Source organism: Balaenoptera borealis (assembly GCF_965194805.1).
Source record: "Balaenoptera borealis genome assembly, chromosome: 13".
NCBI lineage: Eukaryota > Metazoa > Chordata > Mammalia > Artiodactyla > Balaenopteridae > Balaenoptera > Balaenoptera borealis.
The window spans coordinates 8,830,240-8,853,474 of NC_138870.1; the positions used below are offsets into that span (position 1 = coordinate 8,830,240).

A 23,235-nucleotide genomic window follows, 5' to 3' on the forward strand; every position below is an offset into this window, starting at 1 on the left:
TGTCAGTATATATTTTTTAAAATATCACAGAATTCAAGGCAGGGAATGATTGAAATGGAAGAAAAGTAAAACAGGAAGATGTTGTTATTGCAGTTATTTAATATTTTAGTACCTTTGTATTAAGATCATGAAAGGGGTGATGGAGAGAGGAGGACAAGTTTGAGAGAGATTTAATAAAAAAATAAATAAAACTTGGTGATATGAGATGGAAAGGGGATAGCAGCCTAGAGGTGTATGTGTGAGAGAGGGTAATAACAAGACCACAGCTGGTTTATAGACGGCATAATTGTCTTGTATGGCATACCCTTTATTGAGATATGGAGTGCTGGAAGATGGTTCCTTTTATGATGAAATTTAATGAATTATTTTTATATGTTGAATTCGGAGTACCTTTGGGATTGTAGATTTGCTGTGTTAAACAGGCAGGACGATATACAGGTCTAGTGATCAGGGAATGATCTGGGCTAGAGATATAACTTTGATAGGCATTGCATTGTATGTGGTAGTTGAAATCATGAGAATGTAGGTGATTAGCTAAGGATATCATAGAGGGAAGATGCAGAAAAGATAAAGACTGAAGTTCCAAAAATACTGGCAAAACAAGACGGATGATTGAATAACTACATTGATCATTCTCATGCAAAAATCTATTCATCATATCTACTCATTTTCTAAAACATTTTATTTTCTCTATTGCCCTTTCCACACTTCTGAGCAATAGTACTATACCCACATGAATCATAAATGGACACACACACACACACACACACACACACACACACACACACACACAACCCTCTAGGACACAGGCAACCCTCTGAACTTTCTTATGATCTGAGCTCAAGCTTCATGTGGTGTCTCTCAGTCAGACAAATAGAGACCAATTTTCTGCCGAGTGGATTACAGTTGACAAATCCACTGATGAAGTCTCTCACAACTTTCTTCAGCTATCTCAGTATAAGACACCAGGACACATTTCATACTCCTGGTCCGTGGCTTATTTTCTTTCTTTGAAAACCTATAGAAAGAAAGCAAATGGTTACCTTTACGTCATCCATGAATATATGCATATGTCAAGAGACTTAAAAGGAAATATTTTTTAATTTTTTGATGAAAATATAATCATTCAAACAATTTAAATACACAACAGTATGATGGGTAAAACAATTCTTCCCACTTTTAGCTTTATTTCTCCAAACCTCTCTCCAGAGAAGTTAATAGTTCATTAGAGATAGCTAAAATATTACCTCTGACTTTTTTATCATTTAAAAATTGATCACTGTAAGAAATAAGCAGAAAGTTATGTTTTGTAAACTAAACATGTGCACTCATAAGAGAGTTTATACTTGCTAATTTACCTTTTAGATAAAAAGACAAAATCAGGCAGTGGGGCAAATCCTGTTTCTCACATAAATCTTCTGAGTGGCTGGAGGGAGATTTCTTTTCGTTCTCAACTTTCTGTGTGAACCATTTTATAGAAATATTTATCAGACTGTAAGAGTCAGGAAATTTATACCTGTTCTATCAGTTCAGGGCCAACAATGTCAAACGTCTCTATCTTGTCACATACAATATGGGATTAAAACCACAAAAAATGCAACAAACTTACAGCTGGGGGTCAAAAGTGCTATCATCCACCCAGGTCCATAATTCCTCTCCAGGAGGGATCCTCAAACCAACCCAAAAGGAGGCTGAAGCATGTAGGTTCTGCCATAGGAAAGTCTAAAGAGAATAGGAAATGTTACATGAAACAAAGTGATTCTGACAGATGCAAGAAAAATATCGCATGTGCACCTTCTATGTGCTTGGCACTGCACTGGAAGCTGGGAATGAACAGGTTAGACATGCTTCATGCTTTCAAATAGAGCACAGTGGAGGGAAAAACTACTGCAACTCGATGGGATGACCGTTAAACAACAATTACGTACAATGTTAGTAGATACCAAAGCTGTGGAGTCCAGCTCCCTGATTTGAGTCTTAGCACTACTATTTACTACTACATATCTTTGCACAGTTATTCAATCTTTTTACTTCTGTATTTTTCCAATCACTAAAATTCAGATTGTAATCGTACTATATCAAAGAGCTATTATGGTTTTGTTAATAAATAATAATATTATTAAACTCTGCCTGGCACATAATAAATGCTCCTTGCATAAATGTTAATGATTACTACTAAATACAAGTATGAAATAATATCTAGAAGCAAGAGAATACACAGGGAAAGTTACAGAAAGAAAGCAATCTCTGAGTTGATGGGACACATACTGTTCATAGGTTTTTTTGTTTGTTTTTGTTTTTTTTTAAGATTTTTTTGGTGTGGACCATTTTAAAATCTTTATTGAATTTGTTACAGTATTGCTTCTGTTTCATGCTTTGGTTTTTTGGCCACAGGGGATGTAGGATCTTAGCTCCCGACCAGGGATCGAACTCACACCCCCTGCATTGGAAGGCGAAGTCTTAACCACTGGACTGCCAGGGAAGGCCCTGTTCATAGGTTTTTAATGTCTCTTTTTGTACAGTGACATAACCCCTGAGCCAAAGTATATGGCCAGCCACAATAAAGGTGATATTTCCCAGCCTCCCTTTTGGCTAAGTGTGACAATGTGACCTAATTTCTGACTAATGGGATAGAATGAACAAATACTGAAATTCTAATTAAGCATTTAAAGAGTAAGTTCATATCCTTCTATTCATCATTTTCTTCTCCCCTGATGGTTAGACTGTGAACTGTGATTGGTTCTAGTGGTGAACCAATCAGAAACAAGTAGACACAGCACCCTACTGATGGGAGCAGAAATCTCACAGCAGTTTAGACCACAATGTGAGTGACATAACTTATTACATATATTCTAAGATAGATCTTTCCCCTATTTTAACACTTTGACTTTGGAAACATTGAACAATCTATGGCTTATGGTAGTTGAATTGGCAGCTTAGTTTTTGCTTTTTAATTGCACTATTTCTTTTAAGGGTACTAATGATACATCTTATAATTGAAAGTGTCTTAGATACTGTGAATAAAGTAAACATCCATTTGTTTCAGCTACAGCAATTCTGGAACTCTGTCACATGCAGCTTAACTCATATGCTAAATGACAAAGCTGTTTGTTGGAAAATAGTCATTAGGCATATAAAAGAGAGAATGATGTTTCTCCACTGAATTATCTTTGCACTATGGTCAAAAGAAATCAGTTGACTATATTTGTGTGGGTCTATTTCTGGCCTCTCTATTCAGTTTTGTTGATCTATAAATCTCTTCTTTGCCAATACTATACTATTTATTAATTTAGCTTTATAGTAAGGCTTGAAATTGAGTAGTGTAAGTCTTCCATTCTCCTGCTTTCTTTGGGTTAGTTTGCTCTTTTCGTAGGGTTTTTTTTTTTTTTTTAAGTAGAAGCTTAGAGTAATGATTCTACATTATCTTCTTTTCAAATATAAGCATTTGATGCTATAAATTTCCCTCTAAACTGCTTAAATTGAAACCCATGAATTTTGACATTATATTGTTATTTTCATTCAACTCAAAATATGTTTTAAAAAAATTTGCCCTGATGCTTCCTCTTTGAACCATACATTATTTAGAAGTGTGATGTTTAACTTTCAAATATGTGGGATATTTCGAAACATCTTTGTGTTTCTAATTTGCAGTTTAATTTTGTTATGGTCTGAGACATAGTCTGTGTGATATCTGTATTTAAAAATTTTTAGATCCCAAAATATGATGTCTTAATGAAAGTTCCTTGGAAAAAAATGTGTATTCTGCTGTTGTTGGATAGCATTCTGTAAAATCAGTTAGGTGTAATTGGTTGATAGTGTTGTTCAGATTTATTTATTTGTTTAATTATTTATTTATTTATTATCTACTTGTTTTGTCAGTTACTCAGAGAAGAGTGTTGACATCTCCAACTATAATTGGGGATTTATCCATTTCCCCTTTCAGTTCTATCAGTGTTTGCCTTGTTGCATTCACCTGTATAATGGATCACTATAATGGGCTTTAAGGGCTAGAGGGTAGAATATTATGGGCTAAATTGTGTCTCTTCAAAATTCATTCATTGAAGCTCTAACCCCCAATACTTCATGTGACTGCATTGGGAGACACAGCCTTTAGAGAGGTGATGAACCTAAAATGTGGCTGTTAAGGCAGATGTTAATCCAATCTGACTGGCATCCTTATAAGAAGAAGAAATTTGGACACACAGAGAGACACAGATGCATGCATACAGAGGAAAAACCATGTGAGCACATAGCAAGAAGGTGGCCATCTACAAGCCAAGGAGAGAGACCTCGTAAGGAACCAAACGTGCCAACACCTTGATCTTGGATTTCTAGCCTTCAGAACTGTGAGAAATAAATTTCTGCTGCTTAAGCCATAAAGTCTGTGGTACTTTGTTTTGTTAACTCTAACAAACTCATACAATCCCTTTATTATTATGCAATACTCCTTTTTGTTCTTGGGAGTGTCTTGTTTTTTCTTATATTTTTATATACCTCATATAGATTGTTGAAAATTGGACATCTGGTCTAGAACAGTAGAGACTGAGTTACATAGTTTTGTGCTTGGAAATGAACACACAGTTCCTCCTCCTAGGTCTTTAATGTGGAGTTTCAGTCAATCATTAAGTGACGGGCTAGATTTCGTATTTGTTGTTGCTATGGTTACCCTCACTGTCCCACAGGTTTCAAAAATCCTGTAATGATATCTGGTGTTTCGCTGGTTCCCAGCCCCCGACTTCCACCCACAGAGCAACGCCTCCTTAACCTTGACCATTTAATTTTTCCCTGTGCGGGTCTATTCTAATTTTTCTACTGTGTCTCAGAAAGGATCTCTGCACATTCTTATTTCTCTCTTGTCCTTTTCCCAGCAGTGTTCTTCTTGACTTCTCATTTGAAAGTTGTTGGCTTGGTAGTAAAATGTGGTGAAGGGAGTGGTCTTTCTTGTTCCGATGATGCTTCGGGTTTAGGTAGGCACTGAATCTCTGTGTCTTCAATGTGTGGCTTTTCCAGTTCTGCTGTCCCTACCCTGGCTGTAGCTGTTGACCCAGTGTGTATTCTTGCCCCTCCCACAGGAGTATTTTTTCCCCTAACCCTCTTTGTCACCTACAATGACATTTCATCAGTTCCCTAAGGACAGCAGTGTTTGTCGCCCTTCTCTCCCCACACACACATTAAATTAAGCTTCTGTTCATAGTGCAGATAGCAGACAGGGAGAAGGGTCTTGGTGGAATTTCTTGCTACTTCGGTATTAACTGCTGTTTTCTTTTACCAGATCTGCACCACAATGAACACTTTCTTATGGTTCTTTCCAATCTTCCTTTGAGAGCCGTTGGGGTCTGTAGAGAAATAGCCTTCAAGAGACTGTAGAATTCCTCGATTTCTGCAGACCTTAGGAGCTTCACACTGTCCTGCCACCCTATACTCCTCCTTAACTCATTTTTTTCAATTATTTTGGCTGAACTCTTCTTTCCCATGTCTGGTGTCTGATTTTTCAATCGCAAGTAAGAGAGGATGTGTTTCCTCTCTCCCACAGGTGCCTGCTGCACCCTAGATTTCGGCTCTGCAACGTCAACTCTCCAATGGATTTGAAAAAAAGCTGGCAATTTAAAGTCAACTTAGCTTTTATTCATTGTAAAAGAGGTAGCAAAATTACTTCCAGATCTTTGCACATGGAGTGAAAGCCATAAATCTCCCTTGCTTTTTTTTTTTTTTTTTAAATGAAAGCTTCTTTATTTATTTTTGGCTGTGTTGGGTCTTCGTTTCTGTGCGAGGGCTTTCTCTAGTTGTGGCAAGCGGGGGCCACTCTTCATCGCGGTGCGCGGGCCTCTCACTATCGTGGCCTCTCTTGTTGCGGAGGACAAGCTCCAGACGCGCAGGCTCAGTAATTGTGGCTCACGGGCCTAGTTGCTCCGCGGCATGTGGGATCTTCCCAGACCAGGGCTCGATCCCGTGTCCCCTGCATTGGCAGGCAAATTCTTAACCACTGCGTCACCAGGGAAGCCCTCCCTTGCTTTTTAAAATACTTTTTCTCACCTCCTCTTGTTCTAACTCTCTCCCGTCCTCCTCCTCTCCTTTCTTTTTTTTTTTGCCATGTGAAGATGCATGTGTATTCTAGATGGACTAATAATTTTTTTGATCACCTTATCTTTAACTTATTTGGGAGCTGGAGAAGTATTTTCTAGAAAATTATTTTCTGTTTCATAGAGTAATTATTCTTCTGTAATAGATATTTTACCTGACTTTGGAGAAATTTCAAATGGAGATACTTATGCAGTAATCCTATGCTGATTCCTTTTGTGTTTGTATTTATCTTTGAAAGGGAACAATTGTGTTTGGCCCATTCATTTGCTTAAGAACGTGAAGAGGTGTAACCTAAATTGGAGGAGGAAAATTCCCATTAAACTATGTTGTCTCAGTCCCACTTTTTTCCAAAATCTGGTTTCTTGATTGCCCAGGAGACATGTTTTTCCTGCATTTCAGCATTTTTGCCTTTGATGGTGAGCAGGAAATAGATAAGGTTTTTATGAAATCTTTCACCTACTCTTTCTCCATGCAGTGATTTATTGCCTATTCCTTTCAGGGCATTCTTCTTTTTTTTTTTTTTTTTAACATCTTTACTGGAGCATAATTGCTTTACAATGGTGTGTTAGTTTCTGCTTTATAACAAAGTGAATCAGTTATACATTTACATATGTTCCCATATCTCTTCCCTCTTGCGCTCCCTCCCTCCCACCTTCCCTCAGGGCATTCTTATCAGATGTTTTCCAGTTGATACCTGCTTCCCCTTTTTTAAAATTGACCTCTAAGAGAAGAAAAAAGTCTCTTCTTAGTTCTTAATCTATTTTTGGATTTGGTTCATAACTGAACCAATTTGGACTGCATGTGACAAAGAGTTTTACAGTTTGATATTTGGGGTTACACTGGTTACACGGAAGATAGTTTACTTCTCTTTTTGTTTTTCTTGTTGTTGTGGATTTCTGTGAAACTCAGGATTTTTTTCTTTCCCCCTCAAAAGTTTCAACAGCTGCCCTGTTGTAAATAACTCCAGATGGCTGTTGTTCAACCAGGATTGTAAAGCACTGCTAGTCATTGAGTTTTCTGAAACTGAGCCTTTGACATAGCTTGTGATTCCAACATACTAATTCTTATGCTGAACCTTTATTTGATGTTTGCCAGTCGTGGTGGCGCAGTGGTTGAGAGTCCGCCTGCCGGTGCGGGAGACATGGGTTCGAGTCCTGGTCCGGGAGGATCCCACATGCCATGGGGCGGCTGGGCCCGTGTGCCACAGTTACTGGGCCTGCGCTCTAGAGCCCACGAGCCACAGCTGCTGAGCCCTCGTGCCGCACCCACTGAAGCTCATGTGTGTAGAGCCCGTGCTCCGCAGCAAGAGAAGCCACCGCAATGAGAGGCCTGTGCGTCGCAAGGAAGAGCAGCCCCTGCTCGCCGCAACTAGAGAAGGCCTGCGTGCAGCAGCGAAGACCCGACGCAGCCAAAAAATAAAAAATAAATAAATAAATTTATAAAAATGAAATCAATACTGGCCTTATTTAGAAGGTTTAGTGTCCAACCTACTTGTAGCAAAATTTCAATCTAAATTAAGCCAGAGCTAGAAAAATACTATTTTTCTTCAACAAAGAGCAAAACCTAATGAGAAGGATTATGCTGTATTTCCTTTCCCCCAACATCATCTTCAATTTCAGCTGCCATGCAATCTGATTACAACCCTTGTGAGCAATGGATTAAACATGGGAGATGAGATAGATATTTTATGTCATACATTTAAAATGAAATCTGGTAAACAGTGGGGATCCCTTGTAGAGAAGAACTTAGGTATATAATACCAAATGAATTCCTCTTATACCTAGCCAAAACAAAAAAAGAAGCCTAAGATAATAATATAGTTCAATGATTCATTCAACCAATAATTGTGTAGTTAATAGCAATGAGGTTTAAAAAATTAATTTCACAGAAATTTTCAAATTTGTAACACAAAGAAGGTATTGCAGTTGCGAAGGATGCTATAATCTCCAAATTTTATATCTCACCATATCAATGATGTCTCGGATCACCATGAGATGTGAATTTTTCATGACACAGTCATTTTTACTTTCATTCCAAGATTTCTCACTTTCAGCAACCCAGTAACATTTCCCCCCATGTAGCTTCCAGTCTTCAGAGGGGCATGATTTACTAGCAGTAGAAGAGTTGAAAGAAACTGGAAGGAAAAAGGATAAGTAATTAAAAGGAACTTGTGACTGTATCCCTAATACTGTGTGCATACTAATTAAAGCTTCTCAAAATGTGTTAAATTATGGCCTAAGCTTTCTTTGACAAAAGTAAGTGCTTTTCTCCAGGTGGATTTGGAAAAAATAAAGATTAACAGAATTGCAACATGTGTATATTGTTTCTTTCTCTCTTTCTTGTTTCTTTTTTCTTTCTCCATTTACTACTGGGCATATACCCTGTAGTGGGATTGCTGGGTCATATGGTAATTCTATTTTTAGTTTTTTAAGGAACCTCCATACTGTTCTCCATAGTGGCTGTATCAATTTACTTTCCCACCAGCAGTGCAAGAGGGTTCCCTTTTCTCCACACCCTCTCCAGCATTTGTTGTTTGTAGATTTTCTGATGATGCCCATTCTAACTGGTGTGAGGTGATACCTCGTTGTAGTTTTGATTTGCATTTCTCTAATAATTAGTGATGTTGAGCAGCTTTTCATGTGCTTCTTGGCCATCTGTATGTCTTCTTTGGAGAAATGTCTATTTAGGTCTTCTGCCCATTTTTTGATTGGGTTGTTTGTTTTTTTAATATTGAGCTGCATGAGCTGTTTATATATTTTGGAGATTAATCCTTTGTCTGTTGATTCATTTGCAAATATTTTCTCCCATTCTGAGGGTCTTTTCGTCTTGTTTGTAGTTTGCTTTGCAAAAGCTTTTAAGTTTCATTAGGTCCCATTTGTTTATTTTTATTTTTATTTCCATTACTCTAAGAGGTGGATCAAAAAAGATCTTGCTGTGATTTATGTCAAAGAGTGTCCTTCCTATGTTTTCCTCTAAGAGTTTTATAGTGTCTGGTCTTACATTTAGGTCTCTAATCCATTCTGAGTTTATTTCTGTGTATGGTGTTAAGGAGTGTTCTAATTTCATTCTTTTACATGTAGCTGTCCAGTTTTCCCAGCACCACTTATTGAAGAGACTGCCTTTTCTCCATTGTATATCCTTGCCTCCTTTGTCATAGATTAGTTGACCATAGGTCAATACAAGCCTACCTCAAGAAACAAGAAAAATCTCAAATAAACAATCTAACCTTACACCTAAAGGAACTAGAGAAAGAAGAACAAACAAAACCCAAAGTTAGTAGAAGGAAAGAAATCATAAAGATCAGAGTGGAAATAAATGAAATAGAAACAAAGAAAACAATAGTGAAGATCAGTAAAACTAAAAGCTGGTTCTTTGAGAAGATAAACAAAATTGATAAACCATTAGCCAGACTCATCAAGAAAAAGAGGGAGAGGACTCAAATCAATAAAATATTATTTTATTAAGATGAAACAAATTTAGAGTTGGTATCCTTTCCTGATGGATTGAAACTAGGATTCTAGGACCTGTTATAGATAGGATTATCTGTAACAATATAAGGATTAGAAAACAAGTTAGACAGAATTTAAAGCTAGAGGTTTATTAAATACCACCATTACCACCTGTATCAAGGGTATAGGAGTACAGTAATATGCTTTTGTTCTGGGGATAATGTCCCACAGAATTTGCCCTCATAGTCTCACTAGTTAAAAAAAATTAAAGTTTTTAGAATGTGGTCAAGGGGGGTTGGGGACATGAAAATCTATTTTAAAGTTTTAATGAATTCCTAGAATTTGAATGTACACTATAACATGGACTGGTAAGTCTTTCTAATAGAATTATATATGGATGTTCAAAAAAAGAAAGGTATATCGTTTTTCAATATAGAATTAAATTAATGGATTAAAAATAATAAAGAAAACAGCTGGAAAGAAAAAGAAAACAGAAAGGACAAATGACTGAGTGTCTTCTTGACTTTAAAAAGTAGGTAAATACATTCAGATGAGAAAGCAAGATAAAGATTACCATTTACATTTTTTTACATGTAATAACATTAAGAATTGACAAAAAGCTACCTGACATGATCATGAATTTTAAGAATGAAAATATTTTGATCACATTCTGCACCCGCACATGTCCCAAAAGAAGTTAAAAACAGAAAATGCAATTATTCCAATATAATACCTCTATATTCATTTACATCTCATTATATAAGCTTATTTTTCTCATTTGTCTTGGATCTTTAAATATTTTTGTCAAGGACTGTAATAGGTCCCTGAAAAACAATGATCTAAACCATCCCTCGCTAGGGGTAGAGGAATCTCCTCTTTATTCAGATATACCCAAGTAAACTCCACACTACTGTCCATACTTGTTTACCCAGGAATTAGGCAATATAAAATAACATTACCTATTGAAGTGCTTGTTTCAGATTTATTTTGCCCAGTACAGTATTTCTCTTTTGATGCATTATTTACTTTAGTATGTCTTGCAGATTTGAACTGGATAACTAATAAAAGAAGAAACATATTTTCTGTATTAAATACAAAGCAGAAAATCATTGGGCTCTAGAGACTCTGAAGTTCATTAATGTGGAAACTCCATAGTAATTTAAATGATTAAAAATTTAGAGGGAAAAACAACATTACTTTTTCCAAGATTTGGATGTTCCTTTGCAAGCATTCTTGTTAATCTTATTAATGTTAACTTTAGGGGAATTGGAAAAATATGATCTGGGACCAGAAAGATACTCACTTGTTTTTTTTCTGGAGTTTTCATATTTATTTTAATAAACACAAAATAACCAGCTCTGGATATAAGCCTCATTTGGATAGTTTGTGCTTTGTGAGTTCTTATTAACTGTATCATGTATCATTTGATTCATGGAAAGGGTTTTATGTGTTTTGATTTCAGTTCATGATTCTGTTCCTTTTGAGATTGTGCATGTAAATCCTACACATAGAAGGGTAGGGTGAGCCCAGAGTATTTTTCTACCATGAAGAAGACTGCTCTCTTTCTGATGGCCACTTAACTGAAATTACTTTTGGTAATTTATAATCTCACAATAGTGTGTATTAGGCAATTAAATCTTTAAAATCTATTGTAGTAACAAACAAATCTGTTTTACTAACAAAAAACTGTTTTGATAACAAACAAATCTATTATCTTATAACAAAAAGAAACATAGCAGAGATAGTTTCTTGTTTTTTGTTTATTGTTTTGGCCCCACTGCCTGGCATGGGGGGATCTTAGTTCCCTGACCAGGGATCAAACCCATGCCCTCTGCAGTGGAAGTGTGGAGTCTTAACCACTGGACCACCAGGGAAGTCCTAGCAGAGATGTTTAATGTTAAGTATTTTTGCTTCCTCCCCTCAATGTTAAAGCCCCAATTCAGCTATTGACTAGTTACATTAAACTAGTCAAACCACTTATCACTCTGGGCTTTGGATTGTTCACCTCAAATGGAGGTTTGACCTTGCTGATTTCTAGAGCCCCATTCAGTTCTAGAATTCTATGACTCTGCCTAATGACCTCGAATTACTAATGACATTCATAATTACCAATATCATTCACAAGGGCAACATAGGTAGACATGGCCTTTGTCTGTTCTAGAGTTTGGTTTAATCTGGAAATCTGAATTCCTTAGAATATATATATCATCTGGGAATTTTTCTCCAAGCATTTATTCAATAAAATATTAAAATAATTGTCACATGAAATTGGGCTATGTTTAGCTATATCCACAGTATATGAGTATAATTTTAAAATCCTTGATTGAATTGATTGATTTTAGACAAATTTCCCATCCATGAATACAAGATTGATGATGATGTCCAGTAGTAACTAATATGAATAAGCTTAAACAGAAATATGCTTTGTTATTTAATTTGCTTTCACTGACCACAGTTTCAGAGAAGATGGTGTGTAACTCACGATCAACTGCATTGGGAAATGCACTGTGCATAAAATGCACTTTATGATTTTGGTCATAAAATATAAATCTAATCTCTTTCCTTTATCAATGAAATGAATCCATAATATGTATTATATCACAAGCTGAAGTTCTATGGAAAATCTCTAATTTTAATTGTGTATCAAATTTCATGCTTTTTGTGAAGTTATAATGTATAGGAACCACTTGAACAGCAAACACAATTACAATAGGTGGTGCTAAAATAATACTTTGGGATAAATAAATGGTATTGATAGTTACTTACCAAGAATGCTCAGCACAATTACTATTACAAGAAGGATGATAATCATTGCACATCCAACTTTCAGGAAAATTCCATGGTGGTGAGAATCTATAAAATTGGATAGATTTCACTAATAAGCCCAGTAAATAATTCCTTAGGTAGTAAGAGGTAGGGAAAGGCTGAATAAACTTTGTCAGTTATGGTCTTGAGTTACTTTCCTTTGAAATATGTAGATCCAGCTTCCTTTTACACACACACACACACACACACACACACACACACACACACACACACATACACACACACACAGCATATTTGGTCCCCTGGTTTGTGAAAAGGGGGACCTAGAAAACTGTGGATAGATGTAACTTTTTCCTTGTTGATTTACCATACGTATTCCTCAATATTAATCTTAATTATGATTTACTCTCTGTATCCCTAAGTTTTTATATAAGACTGTGAAATTCCCCAGTCTCTAATAAGCTTACTGACAACGCTCACTTATTTGGATTGATCTGTTCTTTTATGCCTCCTCCTTTATACAATACACCTATTTCCTGTGACATGTAATTGTAATTTCATAAAATCATACGTTTTAAAATAAAAGTAATTTTAGGGCTAATCTTGTCCAACATTCGCGTGTTAAAAATGGGGATTTCAAGTCCACAATCACACAGTTACTTGATAGCAGAGCTGAGACTGTACCTTGGGTCTCTTGACTACCAAAATTAGTACTGTGTTCACTATCTACTCTGTCTCTTGTACTCGAAAGATAAATAAATCATAAAAAGAAACTGGCATTTTTAGCTTTGGGTTGATAGTTAAAACCAATAGGTTCTTATCCCAAATAGTTACAGTATATCAATTCCACTAGATATGTGATATATACACACACACATACAATATACTGAGAGTGTACTACTATAACTGATGTTGAAATATAACCAATTATAAAACCAAGTGTCGAGACATTAACCTGAGTGTTTATTTAGTGGAATCCTATTATAGAGTGTTTTGTCCACATTATTATTGTTATTAAGTAAAACATCTTTAGTGAGAATTTATTAATTCTCAAAACACTAAAAGAAGTCCATGTATTTTCTTTTATTAGGCAAAACAATGCAAAGTATACCAGTCAAGGCCATCACCAGAAGAATGTGATAATATCCCAATACACATTTCTAGTGTGAAGAACTGGGATTACAGACCTAAAAAGCTGGAGAATAAAGCATCAGAGTTCATGAAAGGACTAATATAAGGGGTACTAGGTCATTCTTTTAGGCCCCTGAAGTAAAGGTTATAAAAGCATGAATTTCTGAATCTTAGCCTGGGATATTCTCAGTGGAATCATATTTTGTTACTGAGTTTTCACTCAGTGTCATGGTGATAGCCCTCTTTGTTTTATATCTTGGAGAACTGATGAACCTACAATATTTAAAGTGTTTAGTATAAATGAGATCCATTTATTTAGTCATCCATTTATTCATCCGCCTACCAAGCATCTATCGATTGCCTGCTTTGTACTTAGTACTGTGTGAGGTGCTGGGTATACAAAGATTAAGAGATTAGGGAGAGGGTTTCAACACACAGGAGGCTCTGAAATGGGAAGGAATATGGTAATTTTAAAGAGGAAGAGAAAGCCAACAACCAGAGCAAAATAAGTGAAATTCACCAAGCTTAGACGAGAAAGGCCAGGGATAATTGTGTACGACTCTGTAGGACATTACAATCCAATGTATCAAATAGTTCTTTCCCTCTTCAATGATATGACACATGAGAACAGAAGTTGCGTTTATCCACAACAGAGACATGCAGTGAAAGAATAATATGATATTTGACTTCTGGTCATAAGCATGACTGCAGGTAGATAATTTAATTTTTATATATTCATATATCTTCATTTTTAAGATTACAATATTGGACTGGACAGAATTAAAGATGTTGTCCCAAAATCTTTAAACCAGGAAAAGAGTAATGTTCTTCCCATAAACAGAAGAAATTAAATCCTGGAATGTAGAATCAAAAATACTGGTTTTGTTGCTTGAACTGAGTTAAAATAACCTCTAGAAAAATGGACCAATTATATGAGATTTTGGGGGAATGGGGGAATAAGAGTACAGTTCTAGTGCATGTTATTTTTCAAACGAAGTTCCATTAACTCATATAAAATGAAAGCTCCCAGTCTATTGAGAAAAGAAAGCAGAAAAGCCTCTATTGCGCAGGTTAGAGAGAGAATATTTAAACACAGGAAATAACAGACTCTTGCAACTGGAGAAAGCAACTCATCAGATCCACTTGAAAACTGCAAACGCATAAATATAGAAGAAAAAATACATTCTTGGGAAATAATAGAAAAGCAAAACATCAGATTCACTCCACAAGGACAAAGCACTATGAGGAGACTTTAAGTTATTCAAACATTTTAATAAACTTTACAATATAAAAATTCTTACCCTAGAGAAGAGAATATAAATGCAACATGAAAATTTCCCTAATGCTTCATGTATAAATACACTGGATTTGAAAATCTATTATTTCTGAGGTGGTTTGTGATTAAGGTTACAATCTTATCTTTAGCTGTGTGCCTATCTACTCATGTTCCAAAAATATTCTATTACTCAGACAGTCATTAATTCTAAACTTCAGGAAATGAAATAGTAACATCATATGTCTCTTTAGTTTAGCTTAACATTTTTATCTTACCAATATGCAAATTCCAAAAGGCTAAATAACAATGTGAATAATTACCAGGGATATTTTTCTCAGTGTAAATGAGTTGATCATATTATTTTAAAAGGGCAGATTTGATTGGCGATGAGTAAAGCTGTAGAGCAGAAAGGGGTTATGAGTTTTGATGTCACCATGGGAGTATAATAAATGTTCACCACAAGAAATATAAGGAATAGAGGGTCTATGAAAACCAAAAGCCAAGTTCTACATATTAAGATTAAAGTTACAATTAACTTTATAACACTTGGTGTCATTAAAAACATTCACTCTTATTCTTGCATTCAGTAAGTTTTGCTTTGAATCCAGTCTCCTATTTCCAATAAGACAAATACAGACACAGGACAGAAATAAGGGAGATTAAAAGCAAAACTTGAATTTTAATAAGAGTTCTAAATCCAACTTACCAGATCTCTGACGTGAAGATGAATGTTCTGAAGATGAATGTTTGATATCAGCATAGACTATATCTCCAGCCATTGCATATATTAAAAAGAGAGAAAAGTCACAAGTAGTAGTCTGCTGAAGGAGTCTCATATTTTTGCAAACTTCCTGTAAGTGAGATAAATTGAGATGGATGATTTCCTTCCCCTCTCCCAAGCTTGGTGGGTTTCCCCAGTGAATAAAAGATAAGAGCAATGTGTTCAGCCTTATCAATCAAGGCAATAGATTTTTGAACACTTGCATGATATAGAAGAAAACTACTATCCATGCAGTATTTTCTTGCTCTTCAGTTAGTTTTCTGCCTACATTTGGAATAATTTTAACGTTTAGTAATACTACAGAAGATATTGCATCACTTTCCTCTATAAACCACTTCCTCTTTTAGCTAAGAAATATTCTCTGGTAGAAGCTCTTTGACCTTCTATCATTTTCTCCAAAGTGGAATAGCAATTTAGAAGGGAGGACAAGAAAAAAAGAGGGTTTTTAATATGAATGTAATAGAAAGAATTGATAGACTCCGCATCTTGAAATGCACTGTAATTACCTAGGTAATACTTTAAAAATACCCTTAAAGCTATTTCTTCTCTTCTATGCTTTATAGTAATAACATCAAAGTAAGTTGAGGCATAGATTATGCAGTGGGTTTCCAAACTGAAAAATAATCTATATGAGATAGAAATAACTCTATGTCAAAATAATTCAAGGTTCTGTCATAAAAGAAAATGAATCTCATTTTTAAATGAGGTTCACAGAAATTTACCATTGAATGCAATGTATTAAGCATAGATTTTAATCTCCCATTTCTTCTAAAACTCCACTAAAATTATATTAAAGGAATAAAAATGTATGAGTTCAAAACAATTAAAAAAATGAACGGCTTCTAACAGATGAAAAAATTCAGCGAATTCCTGGAAAATGGAGAGTAGATGGAGATGTGATAATTGATGGAACAAAGCAAAAGAAAGTGAAGCCTAGAATATTCAGAGGTAAATAACTGAGGAGATAGCCCAGCTACCCATGAAGCCCTCATAACACTCAGAGCTCAGAAATGGCAGGTATGAAAAATGACAGGAGACATTAGCTGATAGCCAGTAGGGTTGATTTCCTCAAGATCCACCCAAATGCACTGCATAGAATTATTTAAACTGTAGTCACCTCTCCAAGACCCCAGTCAAAGTAATTTAACCTACATTAATCAAATAGCTAGAGAACATATCTTGGCTTCTTGACATGTAGGGGGTCTCTCAGTATAAAGACTAACCCCACAAGGCTTCTGACCTTGAAGGTCAGCCTTGAACACCAACCTCTGTCTCCTAACACCACTTTGACACTCCCTCTTTTCTGGGCTGTTATAACACTTTATATGTTGATCTGCATTTTATATACGAAAAACTGACTTTGAGAAGTTACATGCAGATGGTTTGCATAACCATTTTCAGAGTGGGGATTTGAACTCATCACAAACTGAATCCAAAGCCCAGGCCATAATACAATAATGCTTTCTAGATTTTGAGGGTAAGAATCATGTTTTATTATTCTTGCTATTTCCATCATTCAATCTATGCCTGAAACATAATAGACACTTAGTAATTATGTGTTGGATTACCCAATCAGTTAATGCTACACTGAATTTTATTACTGGAGTGTAACATTCCATAATGAGAGCAATTACCTTTGACTAAGAAGTAGACTTCCAATCATATGAAAGGTAGTATTGATGATCTAGCCATATACAACTAAAACAAATACTAGCATGTGGAGAACCTATTATAAGTGATATAATAAATCCTTGGAATTTACAAATTTAATATTAATGATCCCTGTCTCCTCTCTCTGCCCCCAAGTAACAAAGGGTATGCATTATGTAGTAATCTATAAATTCGATGAGATATGGCTTTTAATTGAGTGTCATAATCCCTATAGGTAGGGCTTGCTCGGCCAGAAAGACCATTTATATAAAGTCAACTTGTGGATGAATTACATAATGGAATGTTAAAAGTAGCAATGCCTTGGAATGCATGTTATTAAGTAATCCAAATAAAACACGTCTGGAAACAAAATAAAGCTGTTTAGTTAAATAGTCTAAACTCATCAAATGCTCATCAGCAAAGATGTGAAAGGGTAACAGATATTTAGTTAAGCTGCTGTATTTTAGGTATTATGTGTCCATAGTGATATTCTCAAATTTGGTGACACAACTTTCCTGGGTATAACTTTTTTGAATGTCAAGTTTAAGCATTAGTGATTTAAATATGTGGTGTTATCATTATTGGTAGATACTACTTCTAAATAATGGAGTAATACGTACTTGAAATAAACTTTATCACTGCCCTAACATTAATAATAATTTTGTCAATCACTTTTCTGTGCATGGATTCCAAATCGAATTCTCAATCCTAGCCTATTTCCTGGAGTACAAGTCCTCATTTCCAACTGCTTTTCGGTATGTCAAACTCGAAACAATCAAACAATCAAAAGTAACCCAGACTTTACTGCTCTTTCCACTGTGTCACCTCTTTCTTTTGTTGGCTCCCTTCCTTTGGAGAAACTCGGGCTTAATATCTTTCCTTTGATTCCCGCTTCTTTCACTTTTCGAAGTTACGTGTGGGTGAGTGATGGAGGGTGGCATATAATGTCATTCATTTGAGTTGAAGGAGTCTTCTTCAACTTAGATGAACTTGTGACAAAGAACATGCTCAGAGAAGATAGTGCCATCTGGAATCAGGAAGAACTTAGTGAATGATTGAAAGTTTACCAATCAGAAAAGTAATTCCTCCTGTGCTTGCTGGCAAGAGTGGAAAGCAGAAAGTGTTTTCTCTGAATACTTCTGAGGGGAGAGAAAATTTTATTTTGCAGATAAATATCTACTTTGGAATACAGAGACAGGAAAAGAATTATGTGTCCTATGTTATATTTGTATTCGTGTGTATGTATGTGTATGCATTTTTAGGGTCAACAATATATGATATATGTTTTTTAAAAAGCATATGCTTGTATGCATGCATGAAAAGATTTAATTTTATATAGAAATGACATGTCTTTTGCCTTTTTCAGTAATCTACAACACTGTCAAATATTCTAGGCTAGTGGTTCTCAACCTTGACTGCACATTGAAATTTCCTGGAGAGTTGTGTTTTTTTTTTTTTAAATACAGATATCTGGACTTCACATGAGACTTAAAAAAAAGTTTTCATTTGTCTGCATCAGAATTTTTAAAATCTCTCCTATATGTGATTCTATATATAACCAGAGATGAAAACTGTCAAGCTACCACACATGAGTTTAGAGTGATGTACAGGTTCAGCAATAAGGAGAAGAAAAACTCAGGCAGCTGTAACAGGAGCAGAAATAGCAGCGCTGGTGAATAAGAGACCACGTTTCCTATATGCCAAACCAACAACAATGACAAGGTCCATCATTTTTCCCACACCAGGGGAACTCCTTAGTAGTAGAGGCCAGATCTGAGGGAAAAACATGACTCAAAAGCTGGCTTTGATTTCTTTTTCAAAACAGGATCCACAACTCAATGTGAACTGAAGGAAATGCATCTATGGATTGGTTTTGGTCCATGGGTGCCCAGGTGTCTCCATGACCTAGAGAGTGTGTCTTGGAAATTCAATCTACAGAAATAAAACAACAGAGGCAGTGTGTATAGAAATAACACTTACCTTACACTGGAGGAAAAGTAGATAGATGTTTGAGAATTTTCATTGGTTATTACAGCACATTAATTAATTTGAGAAGTATGATGTTGCATGTTACAGGTCCTAAATCTGGAGATTCTACATTTAGTAGGAGTACAGGATAGTCAGTATTTTCTTATTTCAACCACCAATTTGTGCTCTGTTGTGGCACAGCAATATTTTTGGAAGTAACTGACTATATGTTAACTTAGATGGGCCTTAAGGATCTGTTTACTTAATGTTTACTTAGGGACTTTTAAAGAAAAGATCAAGATGTTTTGGTGTGTTGCTTACTTCTGGAGGAGTTCACTATATCCCTAAACTAATGGAGGTGCTGCAATCTAAGTTAGCATCCTTGAAAGAAAAGAAGAAACAGAAGCCACGTAAGAGATGTGGCTACTAATCCCAGACAGGAAATATTTACCAATGGTGATTTAAAACAGTGAAAAAAGTTCTTCTGAGAGGAAAAATAATAGTACAGTCAGTTGCATTATATTTATGTAACATGTTCATACTGATATAATTCACATGATGTGTGTATTCTGGATATTTCATATAAATGGAGTCATACAATATGTAGCCTTTTGTGTCTGGCTGTTTCATTTAATGTTTTCAAGGTTCATCCAGATTGTAATATGTATCAGTACTTCATTCTTTTTTATAGCAGAATACTATTCCATTGTATGGATATACCACATTTTGTTTATACATTCATCAGTTGATAGACATTTGATTTATTTCCACTTTTGGCTTTCATTAATAATGCTGCTATGAGTTTTTGTGTGAACAAGTCTTCAGTTCTTTTAGATATATACTTAGAAGTGGAATTGTTGGGTCATTTTGTGAACTCTATGTTTAAACTTTTGAAAAATTGCCAAATAGTTTTCTGCTGAGGCTGCACCATTATACACTGTCATCATCAATGTATGAGTATTTCATTTCCTTCACTTCCTCATCAACACTTGTTATTTTTCACCTTTTCAACTATAGCTGTCCTACTGGGTGTGAAGTGGTTTTGATTTACATTCCCCTAATCCTTTGGAGCACCTTTTCAGGTACTTATTGGCCCTTTGTATATATATCTTCTTGAAAGAAATGTCTTTTCAAATTTTTGTCCACTTTTTAATGCGGTTATTTGTCTTTTTGTTTTCAAATTGTAAGAGTTCTTTGTGTATTCGATTCAGATGAATGATTTGCATATATTTTCTTTAATTTCTTCAATTTTTTATTTTCGCTTTCTTAATAGTGTCCTTTGATGCTATCTTATAAAATTAGGATAAGCATGTTAATTTCTGCAAAAAGACAAGGTTTTGATAGGGATTACATTGTATCTGCAGATCAATTTGGGGGGTTATTGCAATCTTAATAATATTATGTTTTCCAATACACCTACACAGAGTCTTTCCTTTATTTAGATCTTCTTTAATCTATTTCAATGATGTTTTGCATTGTCCAGGGTAAAACTCTTGAACTTCTATTAAATTTATTCTTCTGATGCTATTGTAAATAAAAAAAATTAAAATTTAATTTCTGGATCATTCATTGTTAGTGTACAGAAATAGAATTGATTTTTGTATATTGATTTAGCATTCTGTAATTTTGCTGAACTTATCAACTCTAACCATTGTTGTGTTTTTGTGGATTCCATAGGATTTTCTTTATACAAGATCATCTCAACTGCAAATAGAGATCTTTTTACTTTTAGCTGGGTATATATCTTTTCTTTTCTTTTCTTTTCTTTTCTTTTCTTTTCTTTTCTTTTCTTTTTTTTTTTTGCATCATTGCCCTGGCAAGAACCCCCTGCACAATATTGAATAGAAACCAGGTTGAATTATTATTAAAGATTTGCTTTCCAACATTGGGGCAAGGAGTTCTTGTTACATATAACAGAGACTTAGTCTCTAGATTGGAAACCACTAAAGTTTGTTTACATAGTTCTTTTAGATAAGAGTTTTTGCCAAGGTTATCTTATTTCATTTCTTCTCTGGGTTAGAGGTGCTTAAGTTTTCATCTAAACATACATTGATGGGCCATAAATCTGACTTAGAGACATGTACACACTTCTGAGATCCTGGAGGTGAAGAGAAATACAACAACTGTGTGGAACTATGTTTCCCTTAATCAGGGGAGGGGGACTGCATGCTTTATGATGTATACATTTTCAGTTATGGTTTCTGTAGTTACGTTTTTGGAAGGGAAGGTTTTTATAGTTAGTATGAAAAGGAGAATGTGCTCATATGGCCCAAACATTTAACATCTTTGTATGCTAGCTGCATCATTTCTATCATTTCAGGGACTGTTTTCATTTACACAGTTACTTCGCATTGTTCACATTTCCTGCTTTTTGGCATGTTAGGTAATCTCTGATTAGATGCTGGATATTGTGATTTTATGTTTAGAGTTGCCTGATTTTGTGCTCTTCATTTAAAGAATGTTAGTTTTGTTGTCTTCATTTGAAGAATATCAGGCAGTTGAATTACCTGCAGATAAGTTTAACAATTTTGAAACCTGGTTTTAATTTTTGCTAGGTACTGGCTAATGTAGCCTTCCCTTCAGGGATAGTTTATTCCTATTACTAAAGTCTGATGCTTCTATACCGAATAGCCCTGATGATCACTGATGACTCTCCATTTTGGCTGTTACGAGCATGAATGTCTCCCCATCCTGTCTGAGCTCTGAGAATTGGTCTGCAGATAACTAATTCATTGTTATGTATCCAGCTTTGTGCATTTTCATTCTATGTATAAGCATAGCAGTATTCAGCAGAATCAGGAAGGATTTTTTTGGGGGGGGTGGGGGGATGGGGGGAGGGGGGGGATGGGGGGGAGGGGGGGGAACTCTCCCAACAACTTACAGCTGCCTCAGGCTCCCAAAGCCCTTATCTTTGCCTCCTCTTTCATTGAGGCTGCTAGCTCTCTTTGGATGGTCCTTCCTGCTTCCATGTTATAGAAAATTACCCCCAGTGAAATCTGGGGTCATGTTAGTGTTCATCTTTTTTGTTTCCCTTTTCTGAAGGAACACAGTCTCGACCTCTCCATTGTATAATGTCTGAGAGCATTTTTGCATGTATTTGCTAAATTTTCTAATTGATTATAAGTCTGATTCTTGTTAATCCATTGTGGCTGACGGTGCTATACATTTTAAACACATTTTCTTTCATATTACATTCTATAAACAAGTGTTTTTTAAAAGTGTATATTACATGGGTAAATTGTTTTGTTTCATTTTTTCTATATTATTTGGTTACAAGTTTCCAACACAGTCCATTGCAAGCATGCTGGATTTGGGATTTTAAAAGCCTGGGCCTGAGTCTTGACTTCAAAATGTAGTAGCTAAACAACTCTGGACAAATTTATCTCTTTAATGCCGAAGTTGTAATCTACAACAGATATAATAATATGAAAGTACTATTGTATGATATAGAACACTATAACATGTAATAAACTATATAAATATTGCTATTTTCCTCTTACACACCACTGGCTTCCTTTGACATTTACCCTACTATTTCTCTAACTTCTTCCTTACCCTTTTATGGTGCTTTATTTTATTTTTCCCCTTCCATTAATCTGGTGTTCTAAAATAGGCATTTTTGTGTTTAGAAAAAGAGACTAAAAATAATAATGCTTAAGGAAGAATGGTTATTTAATAATAACTTGTATGCATTTTTAAGAATTTGGAAAAGTCCCTTTTTTCTACCAGTTATTAAAGTTCAATGAAGGAAAATAGGATACAACAGCACAATAAAAGATGAATGTCAATAATGGTAAATGTCAAAGACACAGAACAGATAATATAGTGTGTTAAGTAATTAACCACATTTCGGGGAGTAACTAAGAAAAGGAAGTTGCGCAAATCAGGAATGTCAGACAGTCACAAAAAGAAGAAATACGTTCTAAAATAAAGAGCAAAATTTTACCTTAAAAGAAACCATTGAATCATCAATTTCAAGTACACACAGAGAGATTGAGTTTTAAGCAAAAGTGGAGGGACGACCAGTAGTTTCAACAAGTAAGTAATGTCAAAAATACCTGAGACATTCATTTAGTTATCAGCACAGAAATTTGATCAAAATAAGGTCAAGACAGTTTTGTCAACAAAGACAA

The 23,235-nt window shown here is 35.2% G+C and overlaps 1 protein-coding gene across 4 annotated transcripts in view; it reads right to left on the minus strand.

The window, feature by feature from the left end:
• Positions 1–664: 664 nt before the first annotated feature.
• LOC309608770 (killer cell lectin-like receptor subfamily B member 1B allele A) overlaps positions 665–23,235 on the minus strand; it is a 32,176-nt gene continuing 9,605 nt past the window's right edge. For 2 of the 4 annotated variants that reach the window (XM_082349248.1, XM_082349249.1), the window contains exons 2-7: positions 15,410–15,554; positions 12,297–12,383; positions 10,490–10,588; positions 8,046–8,215; positions 1,610–1,722; positions 665–1,018 (exon numbers count right to left, since the gene is read on the minus strand). In XM_082349248.1, coding sequence (XP_082205374.1) covers positions 901–1,018; positions 1,610–1,722; positions 8,046–8,215; positions 10,490–10,588; positions 12,297–12,383; positions 15,410–15,554 — 732 coding nt within the window. In that variant the 3' untranslated portion in view covers positions 665–900. Of the gene's footprint in view, positions 1,019–1,609; positions 1,723–8,045; positions 8,216–10,489; positions 10,589–12,296; positions 12,384–15,409; positions 15,555–15,687; positions 20,869–23,235 lie in introns of those variants that run through there. The other 2 variants (XM_082349251.1, XM_082349250.1) reach the window with 2 other exon arrangements.